Source organism: Myotis yumanensis, unplaced genomic scaffold (assembly GCF_028538775.1).
Source record: "Myotis yumanensis isolate MYYU_CA2020_CCGP unplaced genomic scaffold, mMyoYum1.0.hap1 SCAF_2, whole genome shotgun sequence".
NCBI classification, from domain to species: Eukaryota; Metazoa; Chordata; class Mammalia; order Chiroptera; family Vespertilionidae; genus Myotis; species Myotis yumanensis.
Genome location: NW_027223753.1, coordinates 28,663,486 through 28,680,067, shown reverse-complemented (window position 1 = coordinate 28,680,067; position 16,582 = coordinate 28,663,486). Strand labels below are relative to the sequence as shown.

Below are 16,582 nucleotides of genomic sequence, written 5' to 3'. Positions count from 1 at the left end.
ACTCAGTTGCTTGCTACTGGTAGGTTAGCTTGCTGCTGGGGTCCAGCTGATCAAGACTGAGTGAGACGGGCTGGACATGCCCTGGAGCCCTCCTGCGATCTCTCCCCAGCTGGTCAACCTCCCACAACCCTCCCCGGCCCCGATTGTGCACTGGTGGGGTCCCTCAGCCTGGCCTGTGCCCTCTTGCAATCCAGGACCCCTCAGGGGATGTCGGAGAGCCGGTTTTGGCTTGATCCCGCAGGCAGGCCGAGCGACCCCACTGGTGCACAAATTTGTGCACCAGGCCTCTAGTGAGTTAATATATAAACTGTGTAGAAAGTGTTGGGAGCTCTCGCCACCAATTCAGCTCCCAGATGGGTTTCCCAGGTACTGGGTATTGGTGGAAACCAAGACCTCCCTCTCCCAAGTCAGCCCACCGCAGTGCCTGAAAGGTTTACAGGCTGCCCCTGATCCTGAGCTGACAGCTGACTCGGGCGCAGCCTGCTTCCGGGACACTCATGCATTCACACCACGGACCCCGGGCACCTGGAGCACCTGGGCTGTGTTGGGTTGGAGACAGAGGCTGCCACCAATATCAATAATGGTTCCTGAGGCCCTTCCGGGGACCCAGGGAGGGAGGGCCGATTCAGCTGCTGCCGGACTGCTGTCCCTTTCCACTCAGATTCAGGGTTCTGTGCTCCCTTCCGAACTCAAGCCCAGGGCCAGGGTGGTTCTGAGCTCCGCACGCCTGTCTGACTCTACTTAACCTCCTTAGACTACAATGGCCGGAGTGTGGAGCCCTTATGGGAGCGCTGGTTCCCACGAGGACACGTGCCAAGAGGCAGCAGGATAAGGGAGAGGTCAGCCCCGGAACTTACGAAGATAATGGCCGGAGAGACGAAGCGCCAGCAGATCTGGAAGAAGAAGGGCGGTGGGAACCCCAGCATCATCTTGATGTCCTGAAAGTAGTTCTCGTGCCCTGGAGAGAGGGGCGTCAGTGGCCAGGCAGGACCGTGTGGGCAGCCCGGGGCTGGGGCTCGGGAGGCCGTGGAAGGTTGGGCACTTACCGTAGATGTACATGATGGACACACACATGATGCAGGAGATGACGACCAAGGAGAAGCTGGCCGCATAGTTGTCCATTAGCAGCAGCCAGTAGATGCCTGCCTGCGGGCCAGCGGGCAGCCGAGTCAGGGTCTGTGGCTAGGTTCCCAGACCCGGTATCCCCTGGAACCCTGGCAACACCAGCCCAGCCTCCCCCTCAGTTCTTACTTGGCTGGTGAGGGGGATGCCCAGCAGGAAGCCAGCCACGGCCACGCCCAGGGTCACGTAGGGCTTTTTCTGCAGGATCCACTCGTTCCCCACCTCATCCACAATGGCTGTCACCAGCGTCTCTAGGAGGCAGAACTGTAGGGACGGCCATCAGAGCAGGGGCCCGAGCTCTGCGCCTTCCCCCCTTCCCAATCCGCCCCACCTACCTGAGTGCCCAGCCCCAGCAAGATGAGCATGAAGAAGAAGAGCAGGGACCAGAGCGGGGAGATGGGCAGCAGTGTGAGGGCCTCTGGGTAGGCCACGAAGGCCAAGCCAGGGCCGTGGTCTGCCACGCGGGACACGTCCACACCCAGGTGATTGGCCATGAAGCCCAGGATGGAGAAGATGACAAAGCCAGCATAGACGCTGGTGGCACAGTTCGTGATGCTGATGATGACGCTATCCCTGGTGGGAGGAGAACAGGCCAATTCAGGGCATACGGCTTGCTCCCCTCTGCCCGATTGGGGCCGGAAGAGGACTTGGAGACAGGGCAAGTTCTAGGGATGGAGGTGTCCCCAACCTCTTTTCTGGACTTTGTTAAGTGGGCCCGAGGCTCCTGAGTCCTCACAGGTCCCTGGGACATCACTGTCCCCACCCCTCTTCTCTCTCCTGTCAAGGTTCTCTCTCCGTTCTCCGATGGCTTGATCCAGACCCAGCGTTCCCAGGACCTCCAGGCCATGAGTAGGAGGGAGTGCCCTGGTGGGCCAGGAGGCTGTGCTGGATCTGGTGGGCCTGGGGGAGCCGGGGTCAGGCTGAGAAGAGAGGGCAGGGAATGGGCACAGGGCTGGCAGGAGCCTCACCGGTAGCAGTTGTTGTGGAACTTGTTGTAGGAAGCCATGGTGATGAGGCCTCCCCACGCGCAGCCCAGGGAGTAGAAGATCTGGGAGGCAGCGTCCCCCCACACCTGTGAAAAGGGAGCTGTGGTCAGAGGCAGGCGCCTCTCTGCCCCTCCCCGTCCCTTCCAGGTGGCCCGCGACACCCCACCTTGGCCTCCAGAATCTTGTCCCACTGTGGGGTCAGGTAGTACATGATGCCTGTGAAGGCTCCTTCCAGGGTCACGCCGCGGACGAACAGGATGGTCAGCACCACGTAGGGAAATGTGGCCGTGAAGTACACCACCTGCGCAAGACAGGCCCGCTGCGCTCCTCTGGGCTCTTCCCGCCGTGCCCGCCCCCGCCCCCACCTGCTTTCACCCCCCCACCCCCCTCAACCACCACTCATCCCTCCCATGGCCCTTCATCACCCCCCTGCACACACACACACACACACACACACACACACACAGCCAGGCAGGGGAGGCAGGGCCTTCCTGGGGGCACAGACCCTGAGACCCTGGCAGGGGAGGCACTTACTTTCCCTGAAGACTTGACCCCTCGGATGAGGCAGAGGAACACGACCACCCAGGAGACACAGAGGCAGCCGAGGAGGGGCAGCCTCACCTCCCCAAAGTTCCCGATGTCGTCGGACAGCTTCAGCACGTAGAGCCTGGGGAAGGGGAGACTCTGCATTGAGCAGCAGCCCCAACGCCCAGCAACACATTCCCAAGGCCCAGGCCCCGCCCGGCAGCTCCCGTCTTTCTCACAAGGTACTAGGAGCCCGCTCGTGAGACAGGAGCCACCGTGGGGGCCCAGCTCCCTGCCTGCTGTCCCCAGGGAGTCCACTGCTTGCAGCCTCTCCCAGGACCCCCAAAGGCCCCTAGAAGCCACGCTCCAGGCCTGGGCCAGACCTCCTCAGTCCCTGGGGTGTGGAGGTCTCTCTGTCCCCACTCAGGCCCACCCCAGGTGTACATTTCTCCCTCCAGAATGCCCTCTCCTCCAGACTAGATACATCCTATCAGGCGTCACCTCCTCCTGGAAGCCTTCTGTGACCTCTTCATTTACATTAGTCTCCTCCATCTCTGATGAACCGAGGGAGGCAGCCGAACGCTGAGTAGACTGCAGGCTCAGGAGCACACCGGCCCGATGCCTCGCCTGCATATGCATGGGTCTATGTGGCCTCAATGCCACGCTAGCGGTGCCCTTTCAATCACCTGGACATTTGTTTGTCAGGCCCTGTGCTAGGTGCTGGGCATACAGACCTGGATCAGGCATGTGGGCACCGCCAGGAGGGGCATCTCAACCCTATGGGCAGGAGCACGCTGGAAGGCTTCTCAGAAGAGGTGAGGTTTGAGCTAAGGCTTGAGGAATGGGGAGGAGGTGGGTGAAGAGAAGTGGAAGTGCATGCCATGCTGAGGAAAGAGCACATGGCAAGACAGGGGGTCCTGAAACAGCATGGCCCAGCTTGGGCTTGTCGGTAGAGAAGGCGAAGACACCAGAGCATATGAAGCCATGAAGTCAAGGCTAAGTTTGAATTTTATCCTGAGGGCAGTGGGAGCCTCTGACAGGTGTTTGTAAGAGCACTCCAAGAGTCTCTTCTTGGTTTAAAACCTTGCAGCAGCTTCCATCTCTGGCCATGGAAAAGCTAAAGTCCTTCCAGGGGTTATGAGGCCCTAAGTGATCCATTGCCCCTTATCTGCCATCTCTCTGATCTCCTCATCTGCTCTCCACCTTGCTCGCTGCTCCAGCTGCATTGGGCTCCTTGTTCCTTAACCATGCTAGGCTTGCCCCCACCTCAGGACCTTTGCACATACTGTTGCTTCTGTCTGAAATGTTCTTTTCCCAATATTCACATGTTCACATAGGTATGTGGCCTGTGCAGTGACACAGGACCCTACGTTTTAAAAGGCCTAGTGCTTAGTTTAACGTTCTACCATTGCCATCTTGAAATTCTTAATACATTTGAAGGAGCCTCATATTTTCATTTTGCACTGGGCCCACACATTATGCAGCTGGGTTTGTCAACATGGCTCCCTCCTTTCTCACTTCCTTCGGATCTTTACTCAGGGGTCCTCTTTGCCAAGCGGCCTTTTCTAGCTACCCTGCTTAAAATTGCAGCCCTGGCCCCAGCCCCGCACTCCTTACCCACTTCTTTGCTATAATTTCCTCTGCAGCACATGTCTCCTTCCGTTATACTATAAAATTTACCTATTTATTTTGTTTGTCATCTTCCCTCTATGAAGGCAGGGGTTTTTGACTGTTTTGTTCACTGATGTACCCCCCAGTGTTTAGCATAGTGTTTGGTACACAGCAGTGCTCAATACATATTTGCTGAATGAATCAATGGACGAACATTGTGGTAAAAGAATTGGGAGGTAAAAAGGGAAGACCTGGAGGAAAACCTGGACAACTGTGGTTGGTACAATTGTCCAGGCTACAAATGATGAGCAAGAGACAAGCTCTTGAGCCTCAGTTTCCTCATCTGTACAATGGGTATATTAACACCAACCCAGAATAATTTGTAGATAAATTTAGGTAAATACAGGCTCCCTTCTTTCCCCTCTTACAGTTAGGACCTCTCAGCTTAGCCCATTCTTAGCTATTTTCACCTCCCTCCCGTCCCCCGCCCAACCCCCAGACCAGTTCTCAAACCTCATGACATTTTTAATGCCTAAATGCCTTTTGATGAGATGTTACTCTGTACCTCATGGGACAATGTTGCCCCATGGGATTTGACATTTGCTTGGCGGGTCTTCCTGTTAGACTTGTAAGCACCTTGGCCTACTTCCTCTCTCCCTCCAATCTTCCCCCAGGTCGCCCTTTCACACAGTGACCTGCAGAGGGCGCTGTCCAAACACTTCCCTCTCCTGCCCAAGGCCTGCCACTGCCATGGTTCATTCAACAGGCATCAGAGCCAGGCCCGGGGCTAGGTCCTCTCCAGGCTCTTTGTTGATGGAGGAACCTAAGACATGGGTGGGATGGGAGAAGTTCAGGAGCTGTGGGACCACCAAGGAGGGGCTCCTGGTCCCCTTCAGCAGTGTTTGCCGACCACTTTTCCTTTGTGGCACATACCATGGTAGAAAAAAATGTTTTTGGCTCATGGGGGTAAGCAGACAAAGGGATTCAAACCTGAAGTGAACTGGGCTGGGGACTCCGGGCTGCCCAGGCCGGGCCTGACGGAGGGCACATGGGTGTTGAAAAGCTCCGCCCACCAGACTAGCCAGAGGGTCCTGCAGCTAGTACGGAGTCACCTCACTCCAAACACCAGCATTCAAAGTAAAGAAATCATTTCTTGTTCAAGAGACTTTTAACCTTAATTATAAATGTTAAACTGACAGTGTTATATACTATTTTTTAATTGCAATATTAGAGATTAAAGAGTTTAGAAGGCTAACTTGGGAGCCAAGTAATGAATTCGTCCTTTATTTTTATGGCACCATTTTGGGTTTTTGGTTTGGTTTTGATTTTGGACCATGTGCTTTTGAAATTAAATGTTTAACCTAAAAACTCTGGGAACCCAACATATTTACCAGTTGGTTCTTGACGCAGTATATCTCTGGACTAATTCTGCATTAGTTTTAAATTTCCCAAACCACATGGTAAATACCTGAGAATAGGACAAACTTGTCTATTCCCCCCGCACCCTCCCCCCATCTTGTCTATTTCTTTGCATCCCCAGCAGTAGCAATCATTGTGCCTACTGTTCTTAGTGATTTTTGCTGCATCGTCTCATTTCATCTTTATTACAATAAGGTGGGTGCTGTAAGCATCCCCATTTAATAGAGGAACAGCTAAGACTTAGAGAGGCTTGATGACTTCCCAGAGCCACACAGCTGGTAAATGGCAGAGCCAGGATTTGAATGAGGTCGGTGTGACGCCAGAGTCTCCATGAAGACACTGGGAGGGGGTGCTGGGATCCGAGTCCCACTGGGTGTCGGGTGCTGTGCTGAGTAGCAACAGGGGTTGCAGGGTGAGAAGGCCTGGACACGAGCTTAGGGCTTTGAGCAGGAATCAGACCAGCACACAGAGGACGGTAAAACAAGACTAAATAGTAGGTGGGAGAGGGAGGACTGTGGGCCAGAAGGGTGAGCAAGAGGCTGACAAGGGCTCAGACATCTGCCCTCAGGGCTTCTCTCACTTTAGAGAAGTTGTTTAATCTTCCTTTTGATTTGCTTTCCTCATTTGTAAAATCGGAATATTTTATAACATCTGCGCAAGCTGGCTAATAGGGTTGTGTGGGGCTCCAATGAGATCATGCAGCTTTCCAAGGGGGTGCTGGAGAGTGTGGACCAAGAGCACCTGCCGGGTAGCGTTGGCCTAATTAACATCAGGCTCCAGGCACAGAGGAGCCAGATGGGACCCAGAGCATTTTCCTGATGCAGCAATGCTGCCTAGCTCCTTAACCTCTGAATGCTGGCCTCAGAATCGGAAAAACAGGGAGGATAGTATTATCTGAGATGATATGCCTGGCACATAGTAGGTGCCCAACAAATAGGGGTGCTCCCTTCTTTCTTCCTTTAGAAGCCAGCCTGGGCAGCCCTCTCAAGGGTCACTTTCCCAGGTTCTCCAGGAGGGGGCATCTGGAAGCCATCCTGCTGGCAGGGACTCCAGCCGGGTATCGCAGCTCCCTGGGCAGGCCTGGCTCCAGCCCTGGCTGAGAAGTAGAGTTCAACTACCCCGCCCCCCCCCCCCCCAACCAGTTTTCTTCGTCCCCTCTGATTGCACTGGATAAATTCCCCAGAGCTTTGCCCTGGGTGGCCCCACTGGGCTGGGAATCCCTGGCAGGCCACCCTATGGCAAGCTCTCCTGGAACATCTGGGGGATGTGGGTGGGGCTTTGTGCATCTGGTAGCTTCTAGAGAGGTTCGCCCCCAAGGCTAGGACAAGTCACCCAGTCCACGCCATGTCTAAAATGCAGAACACAGAAGTGGGTACGTATTTGCTTGGTTCTCCCATCAGATGTGAGCTCCATGAGGCAGTGCCTGTGTGACTCCCCTCCCAGTGCAGGGCCCGGGACCTGCCAGGTGCTCAAGAAATGATCTGTCCAGTGATTGACGGAGTCTTCCCTGTTGTCTACATAGTGAACCCCGAACCCCCAAGTGTAGTGAACCTCTTGGCCCTCTTTGAATGTCTACAGCCCAGCATGGGAAGCTGGGCCTGGAGAGTGTGAGCTCTGGGACTGGGCTTAGAGGATATGGATCTACTAAGACTTCGAGTATCACTGGGGTCCTGGCCATCTCTCCTATGGCTCTCATGACCTAGAGGAGAAAGCCTCAAACCGCTACCTTGTCGTGCCCCCACCACACCCCTGCACATTCCTGCATGAAGCACCTGCTCGTGGTGTATTAGCTTCCTGTCTCCCCACTGGACAGCGAACTTCTCAGGGCAGGAGCCCTAGGCCATTCACACCACATGGGCACACAGGCCTGGCAGGCTATGTAGTGACTATCTGTAGAGTGAATGAGTGAGGCTTACCCATCAGCACCCAAAGCCTTCTGCCCACAGGTTCTCCAGCTTGACATAGAGAATTTCCTCCGGGATGTTCTTACAGCCACCATTGGGACAAGGTGTTCCAGCAGCTCTGAGACTCTGGTCTCCATTACCACAGAGCACAGTGGGACCTGTCTTTCCTAAGCACAGCTTTAGGGTGACAGCCCCAGGCTCAGGAAACTTCCATGGCTCCTTGTGTTCTGCGGCATTAAATCTAAGCTTAATTCTCATAGGTTCTCCAGGAAGGCCAGTGCGCCCTCCTAGGCCACCTCATGGCCATGTGCTCCCCACATACTTGTTACTGTCATCAGAACAGGTGCCCCTCAGGCTCAAGACCAGCCGTTGCCCACCTGGGCCCCAGGGCCTTTGCTCGCACTGTCCTCCTCACCAGGAAGCCATCCCCCTTTTCCCTGACGCTCCTGACTGCTACCTCATAAGGACACCACAACTCAACATCCCGTCTCCCCATGTTCTCTGGTGCGTCAGCCTCTTTGGAACAGGCCGTGAGCTCCTTGCACCTCTTCATGCACCTCTGCCTCACTCGGTGCCCAGCAGAGGGCTGACCGTGCGGCAGGCACCCTACCGACGCTGCGGACGGTTGCCTGATGGTGAGAGGGAGGGCCGAGGGTTGGCACCAGGTGTCCCTGCAGCCCAGGTCCAAGGGGGGCCTCACCTCCAATACTCCTCGCTGGGGCTGGTCCTCTGGAGGGTGCGGTTGAGCAGGTGGGAAAGGTTGCTGGGCAGGGCGGCAGGCTGGGAGCCATTGGTGAGGTTGGAGGCGTCCAGCACGCCGGCGCAGTCGGGGGAGTTCCAGGGGTTATTGCAGTAGGTCCAGGGCAGCACGTTTGTCATGGACGAGAAGAAGTAGTAGAAGGCGATGCAGATGACCACATTGTAGTAGATGCCGATGTACGTAGACACCACCATCATGCCATAGCCCACACCTGGGGGAGGGCAGGAGAGCAGCAGCCTCACACATCAGCTGGAGGAGGCGAGGTTCATTTTAAAGGGCCGAAGGGGCAGGCTTTCATGGAAGGCCACAGAAGGGACAGGTCAGGGCATGGGCAAGGGCAAGCTGGGGGGTGAAGGGGTTTTGTGTATACATGTAAGTAGGAGGGAAGGGTGGAGGCCAAGCAAACATGGATCCCAGCGTGTGTCCATGGCCTTATCATTGATGTGAGGCATGGGGTCAGCATGAGGGCTCCACAGGGATTGGCAGTGTTTGTACAGATGGGTGAGTCTGCACAGCCCCCATAGGCCCGTGTGTGTGTGTGTGTGTGTGTGTGTGTGTGTACCCAGCCCAGGCCTCACCTTTGAACATGGGGCTGATCCTCCAGACCCCCAAGCAGCCCTGACTTGCAAACTGGCCGAAGGAGAGCTCCATGAAGAAGAGAGGGATCCCGCAGAATATCAGCATGATGAAGTAGGGAAACATGAAGGCGCCTGGCAGGCAGGGAGAGGGCGGCTCAGGGGCAGGCTGGGGGGACCCCTCCCTCTTCCTGCTTGGAACCCAACAGCCGAACCTCTGTAATTGGCTAGGACCCCAGGAGGGTGTGCCTCACATTGAGCAGGAGCCGGGGTCTGAGGCTACGACCCACGGCCTATCTTTGATCTTGTCAGAGGCTCCCAGAAAGTCTGCTCTGAGCTGAACCCAAGCCCCAGGGCGCCATGTTGAGGTGGGATTTGATGGCTTAGCCAAGCAATTTCATAAACATTCATTGCTGGGATCCTCAAATGTTCCTGATCTATTTGGGGGAGTGGGGGCGGCTATTGAAACACGGGATAGAAAACAGGGAACCTGGGGAGGTTGGGGTGCTTTCCTCCACCTCTCTTCACCTCGAGGGAGCAGGCTGGCAGGGCAGGCCCAGAAGGCAGACTGCCAGGGTCAGGGTGGTCTGGGCCTTAGGTAAAGGGCATTGAAGCCAGAGATGGGGCCGAAGGAGATCAGGGTTGGAGGCCAGCCTGTGGGGAGTGAGGTCTGTACCGGGGCGGGGTGGGGGGGGGCGCGGGGGGGGCGGCTGGCCTGGGCCCTGGTGAGTGGGCGCTATCCAAGCGGGTGGTCCCTGCCCTGTGCCCACTGGGTACCTCCCCCGTTGCGATAGCAGAGGTATGGGAAGCGCCAGACATTGCCCAGGCCCACGGCATAGCCCACGCTCGTCAGTACAAACTCGATCTGGTTGCCCCAGTTGCCCCGTTTGAGGTTCTGCTCTCTCTTGGTGGCCTCGCTGGGCACAGCACCATTCTGTGGGGACAGGAAAGAAGTTACCATCAGCGAGGCATTTGCTTCCATGCCTGGTCCTCTGCTCCTCCCCCAGCGGGGACACCATGGACCATCCGAGCTCCCGCCCCCCACACTGGGCTTCGTCTCTGCTGGCAGGAGCCACAGCAGACCTGGCAGAAGCGAGAGCAGGGAGGAGCGGCTGCCAGAGGGCGCCAAGTGGGGCTTCCCTCCCCAGCCCCCGAGCACCCGCTCCAGGGCACCATCCCACCTGAGGAGCTGCTGCCAGTGACTGCCAGGTGAGACACTGAGAGCAGCGAGAGCAGGGAGCACCCCAGCCCGGCCCCTCAAGCGTTGCCTTTGCTCCCTGGGTGAGGACCTGGAGCAGCTGAGCTTCATACCAAGCAGCCAAGTCAGGCTGGGCACAAAGGGGCCTGTGTCCAGACGGCCCCCCCACCCGCCGCCGCCACATTGCCAGGCTGAGCACGCTGCCCAGGACAGGCGGCCGCAGAGGACGGGATGCTGGACCCCTCCCCCAGCTGAAGTCTTTCCGGGGGGCACTGGGTGGGCTGTGGGGCAGGGAAAGGGGGGAAGCAACTGAGCTGGGCCAGAACTGGGAAGGGCATCCTGGGACTCAGGACGGGGGAGCCCAGTGGAGCCATCTCGATTGCCCGGGGCTGGGGAGGGGGCCCTGGGGAAGCTGACCTGAGCTGGGTGGTGCCGGCCAGGGGCTGGGGGAGGAGCCCGGAGTTGTAGGCACCACACCAGACGTGGAGGTCACTCTGCTAGGGGACAGAGGGCATGACTCCAGGAAGGGGTCTCTGAGCTGAGAGGGGCCCTGCCCACAAGGGGGCTGGTCAGGAGGGGCCGAGGAGGGCATTTGCCCCAAGACAACGCCAGACCTGCCTGGGGAGCTGCAGGCCCGGCTGGCGGCGCCTTTGGGACCCGGGCTGGAAGAGGCTGCGAGTCCCTTTCGAAGGGGGAATGTGCTCTTTCCCAGCCATGCCCCTTCTGCCTCCCAGGTGAGTGGGAACCCCAGCCACCCTGAGCCGGAGCCTCGGGGCTCCAAGGGGTCTCACTAAGAGACTCAGCGACCCCACGTGTCGTCAGAAAAGCAGACAGAGACGCCTCGTAGAGATGGGCTCTCCTCCGGAGAGACACAGACAGGAGTCCCTGGAGAACACCCAGGGCCAGAGACAGAGCGGCTCGGCCTCTGAGGGAGAACAGGCAGTGACGCTGACCCTCGGCTTGAAAGGGACGCATTCAAGGACAACCGTCCGTTAGCCAGTAAACAAAGAGGCCGGTGCTGGGAAATGCTGGCGGACCCTGACACTGACTGACAATGCAGAGGGAGGAAGGGCTCCGGGGGACGGGGCCTTCGGGACAGGCACTGGGAAGGCAGACCCAGGGGCCCCACGCCCAGCGGAGGCCCCGGCTGTGAACCCCTTGCTCCCACACCCCTTGCTCCCACCGTGGGCACATGGGGTCCCTCTGGGCTTGCACACCGTGGACACCCTTGTGGAGCAACTGTCTTGCAGACCTAATGCAGCACTGTCCCCAGCAGAGACGCTGGCCCGCACACCCCCTTGGGAGTTTTGGGGCACAGCCTGAGGAGCTGTGGGGTCTCCTTCAAGAAGCACCCGGAGCAACTTCTTTCAGCCTGCGTTCATTCATTTATTGATTCATTCGTGCAACCATGGAGATTTACTAACACCTGCCGTGTGCCTGCCCCGCACCAGGCACTAGGCATCAAACAAGAAACAGACACCCCACCCACTCAGAGCCAGAATCTAGTGAGGCGTCAGCCATCGACGACAAAAAAAACCACGTTTTACATGCAACTGCAACCTGACCACCAAGGGGCATTTCTCAAGTGGCAGGAGCATGAAGGAGGACCGGGGTGGGGTGAGGCCAGGGAAGGCCACCCTGAGGCAGAAGCTTGAAGGCCAGTTTGGCCGTGGGAGACGGTGGCTCACAGCCCAAGTGTGCCCTCTGTGACAGGCCCCACAGATTCCTGCCCAAGCTTGTCACCACCTCCCAGAGCCTCCTTTGGGACAGGCCTAAGCAATACCGCAGGGTCAAGGGGCATTTTTTCAGGGGGTGTGAGGCCTGCTTGGGGTAGGTCATTCATGTCCTAATAAATCTCAGCCAAATAGGCTCCTATACATTGACCTACAGTAACAGTTCCATTCTGTCCAAGGCTCGTTTACTTAGGGGCACAATGGGGGATTGTGGCAGCTGCAGAGTAAGTGGGTGGGGTCACAGGGCAGCGGTTACGCCTGTAAAAGAGACAACCGAGTGTCCAGGATGGCCTCATGGGCAAGGCGAGGGTAAGGCCCCTGGCAGACACCAAGGTCCCTAAGGCTTGCGGTTTGAGGCCTTTCTCCTGGCTCCAGCCCCCACAACCAAGTGCTGCAGGAAAAGACAGATCTCTGCGGTCTGCTCCCTCCCTGGCATGGATGGGACCGGAGGGTGGTGATGCTCCCAGCCACGCGCCACAGGCAGCCGCTTGACTGAGCCCTCGAGAGCCAGCGTGCTCCGTTAATGAGCAGCACATAACTGATCATGCGCTAACCAGGCTGCCACACCGGGTGGCTGGAGCCCCCAGGACAGGGGCCTGGAACCAGGCGGGGGGAGGGGGGTTGGGGGGGGGGAGGAGCTGGGGCTTGCACGCTGGTGGGAAGTTACCCACAGCAGTAGGGGTCAGCTGTGCAGAAGGAGCTGGAGGTCAGGAAAATGACACGCCGCAGGAGGTGCCAGCAGCTCCCAGCAGAGGCAGCACCCATGTCCCGGGGGGCGTTCCCTGGTCCTGGAGCTCAGCACTGTGTGCCCCCCCCGCCCCCCCTTGGGAGCCTTGCCCACAGCTAGGCCCCTGACTTCAGTTCCAGCACAAGCCACCTGGAGTGGTCGGGTGTCATGGCTGGTGAGGGCTCAGTCCTCAGGGGAGGACACAGCTAGCCTACCCTTGTCCAAGAACACAGAGGAGGAGATCTCTAAATTGCACAGGGTGGGGATAGGTGGTTCCCGGAAGTCTAGTTCCCTTCCTTCTCCAGCCCCCCTCTGGGGACTTCCTGCTACTTCCTTCCTGGGCAGTGAGGTCCCTGGCTGGTGAGCCTTTTTCAAGGCCACATAGTTTTTTGCGCCTTGTATGATCTTCCCTAAACTAGGCCTCTCATTTTTTGGATCTGCTGGGTGGACGGCTGTATCACTGATATTACTAATAACTGGCACTGCCGTGGTCCCCCACCCTGAAGTTGCCCACGAAAGAACCCCTTTGTGCTCACGGTGTGACCCAGACTGATGGCCCGGCTGCCTATCCTAGCTCACCCCCACCAACTGGCCGGGCTCCTGCCCGTCACCGTCTCCCACTGTCTGCCCCTCACTGCTCTCCCTTCCTCACACCTTGGAAGTGAATTAAACCATAGTGGCCTGGGGCCCCTCCAGGCAGGCACCTCTTCCCCAGACTCCCTGGACAGCCCCCTCCCCTCCTCCCCGACTCCCCCACATTGGCCTGGTGGGTGGTCTCCAGGATGAGGACTACCCTGCCTTGTAAGCGGGCTCCCCCAGGCCAGGCAGAAGGCAGGCTTCGGAGCTCTTTCTAACGCGACCCTCAGATGCCCCCTCCCCATAGAAACCGGCATTGAGGCCGCAGTGTCCTCCCTGCACAGGACTTGGGACCTATCTTGGGTTAACAGCCCCCCACCCCCAGCAGTCACTTACGTAAATCCTTCACATAGCCCTCTGCCCGGCTTACTCCCTGCTCTAGATGAGCCTCTGGGATTAAGGCTGTTCAGCTTTGAGGGCAGAATCCGGGTCTCCCACTGTGCGCTGGGCTCGGCAGGGCCCGACCCTGCACTGGGGGTTAGAACCTGGCGTTCTGAAGCCGGCTCCCCCAGTGACCCTGGGCAGGGCAGCTCCACTCCCAGCATCTCAGCAGCCTTACCTATGAAATCACAGGAGAGACTAGACAACCTCAGCAGACCTAGCACTGCGTAGTTCTGCCTTGCCTGGAATTTTGCTATTTCTGACTCTCTCCTGTGTTTTCCATTAGTTCCCACTAGCTTTCTAGACTTAAAAAAATGTTATTGCTTTTCTTTCAGATTATGAAAGCATTATAAGCTTAACACACACACACACACACACACACACACACACACACTTAGAAAATACAGGAAAGTGTGAAAGAGGAAACAAAGCTACAAAGGCTGCCCTCAGAGGTGACCAGCCCCACAGGATGGACCCCTCCTCTCTCCATGCAGGACTCAGAGAACCCAGGTTTCCAGCCTGGGCCGCAGCCCCCTGCGCGGGCTCCCGACTCCCGCCCTCCGGGTTCCGCGTCCCTGGATATTTTTGTGAATTGTGAGCTCCCCCTCCTGCTCTCGGAGGACGCAGGAATCCTGGAGCGGCCTGGCTGGGCGGGCCCCCTGGGACCCCGAAGGCTGCTTGTTTGGGACTCTGCAGACCCAGGGTTTGCTCATGGGACGTAGTCCATCCAAGACAAACTTTACGGAGGAGAGCGGGCAAGACCTCACATCCCAGACTGACCGTGAGCCAAATCCAGATCACTGGCAACTTTCTCCGAGCCCCAGGGGGAAATTGAAGCAGAACAGCCATTACGGTAAATTGCGGCGGCCTCAGAAGAGCCCGCGACCTCCTGACACCCCTCGCTTCTTGCTCCCCAAGTTCTCTCCCATCGGTCCAGGGCCTGCCTGGCCCTCAGGTAGCACCTGTCCTGCAGGGGCAGAGCCTTCCAGCCTCTCTTATCCATGCATGGGAGAGTCAGGGCCGCAGCCCGAGGAGCAGGAAGGATCATGGGAAAATCTACCTGAGGCCAATCAGGGCACAGGGGCGATTAGTGCCTCCTTCCTCAAGGAAAACCTCAGGGTAATCTCTAGGCACCCCCCTTCCAAGCCCCCCAGAGTCCAGGCCTCATACAGCAGGTGAGAGGGCAAGGACATGCCTTGTGCTATTTCATCCCGGGGCCATGATTGGCAGAGAGCGACCTGCCAGTTTGGGGAGCAGCAGACGGAAGACACACCTCTCAGTCATGCCAGGCTCTGCTCCAGGCCTTGGGGAGCAGGAATGGGGGCATTGGGTGGGCCCTACCTCTGCCCCAGAGAAGCCCGGCAGCCTGCTCCAGGCGGCGGCAGCTGTGGGCAGTCTCCACCCCAGTTGGTTGGCAGTGGGCTGGCATGTGGAAGTGGCCTTGGTGTTGGACCCTGGTAGTCCTGGGGTTTGAGGGCAGCTCTGCATAATGCTTCTCCCCAAACTGACCCACACCTCTCCAGCGGACACTCCTTCTCTTGCCTCCTGAAGGTCAAGTTAGGATGCCCTACAGGATGGCGGGTGGCTTTCCTGGTCCTCTTATCCTCGCTGCCATCAGCCCCATGGTGCCTGACAGCCCTGCCCATCCCTAACTTCCAGGGATGAGGGCATGCCAGCACCCACCCTACCGGGCACCAGTGAACACTCCATAGGGTCTCACCTTCCAGCCGAGTTTCACCCTGTCCCCTCCCCCACCCTCACCACCGAGTCCATGTACCATGTCCCCTGCCCCTCACCCCCTCTCCCATAGGAGTAACTGCCGTGGCAGACAATGGGGCTGTATTGATTAGTACAATTCCTGGGCACCTCCGGTCCGTCTCCCCGGGAGCTTGGACAATGCAGCTTTGATACACAGAGCAGATTCTCAGCAGGTCCTTGGGCTGGGGGAGCCCTCACACCCCCCACTTGCCTCCCCCGTGTCCCCACCACACAGCTAACTCTTCCTGCACTCCTTTGCACAGTTGCAACTTTCTGGGTCACTTTGGCTGGTGTCTGTCTCGCCCGCTGGCTGTGCCTGCCCCTCCCTGGCACAGATCACTCAGCCCCTCTCCCCACCCCCAGTCCAGCCTCCCAGACTGCCTGGCACCAGGGCTCGACCTTCTGGAAGGTGACTGACCTGTTCTGGGGAGGAGGGGGCCACAGGTCCATGCGCCGCGGCCATCCCGGGTGAGCACTCGGAGAGGAGCACGCGTGTCTCCACCGCTCATTCACACCTCTGCCAGCTCCAGGCGACACTGCGCATCCCCTGCCTCTCCCACTGCTGGCTGGGCAGCAGCAATTACTTTCACCTCATCTCCTCCCGGAGCTCGGTCTACCCCTCCCCTGGCCCTCCCCCTCCGGCCAGTCCCCATGCAGCCCAGCGAGGGTGCTCCAGAGCTAGAGTGAGGCATGGGGCTTGTTGTGTTTTTCTCTTGTTCCCAGCAAGTTATTGGAACAAAACACACACACACTCTCTCTCTCACAACCACAGAGTGAGGCAGAGCGAGCTCAGGAGAGAGCGAGAGGGCGGCGCACTTCTCGCCCAGAGCTGGGCCTTGGGGCTCAGATGCTTCTGAGCCCCTAGGCCTGGCATTTGGTGGGCTCCCGGTAGGGTGGTCAGGCACATCCAAAGTATCTCAGACCTCTTAGAGTGGTGGGGGCTGGGGCTGCTAGGCCCTGGGGCTGTCTTCCTGCCCCAGACCTGGGGGTCCCCAACTAGCCGAGGTGATAAGGCATCTTTGTAGGAGAATGTGCCTGGCGGTGGGAACTGTGCTTTCACCTGTCCGAGGGAAGATGGCCTTGGCTAGGAGGGGCGTCACCACAGACTCCAGACAAAGGGGGCTGTGGAATAAGGACCCTTGGGGGTTGGTTCTGGGCTGCCCGGAACCAAGGTGCTGCTCTGGGAGTGCGTGCTGCGTGGGCGGGCAGAGCCCAGCAGGTGTCGCTGTGACTGGGGTGGGATGTGC

General features: G+C 58.2%; 1 protein-coding gene across 4 annotated transcripts in view; it reads right to left on the bottom strand.

Annotated features, from left to right (window-relative positions):
• Positions 1-16,582, bottom strand: part of SLC6A9 (solute carrier family 6 member 9) — a 34,400-nt gene that overhangs the window by 4,925 nt on the left and 12,893 nt on the right. The window contains exons 1-11 of one of the 4 annotated variants that reach the window (XM_070404921.1): positions 15,754-15,910; positions 9,680-9,836; positions 8,906-9,037; positions 8,268-8,538; positions 2,643-2,775; positions 2,275-2,409; positions 2,091-2,194; positions 1,458-1,695; positions 1,252-1,386; positions 1,047-1,146; positions 858-958 (exon numbers count right to left, since the gene is read on the bottom strand). In XM_070404921.1, coding sequence (XP_070261022.1) covers positions 858-958; positions 1,047-1,146; positions 1,252-1,386; positions 1,458-1,695; positions 2,091-2,194; positions 2,275-2,409; positions 2,643-2,775; positions 8,268-8,538; positions 8,906-9,037; positions 9,680-9,836; positions 15,754-15,798 — 1,551 coding nt within the window. In that variant the 5' untranslated portion in view covers positions 15,799-15,910. Of the gene's footprint in view, positions 1-857; positions 959-1,046; positions 1,147-1,251; positions 1,387-1,457; positions 1,696-2,090; positions 2,195-2,274; positions 2,410-2,642; positions 2,776-8,267; positions 8,539-8,905; positions 9,038-9,679; positions 9,837-15,753; positions 15,911-16,582 lie in introns of those variants that run through there. The other 3 variants (XM_070404923.1, XM_070404922.1, XM_070404924.1) reach the window with 3 other exon arrangements.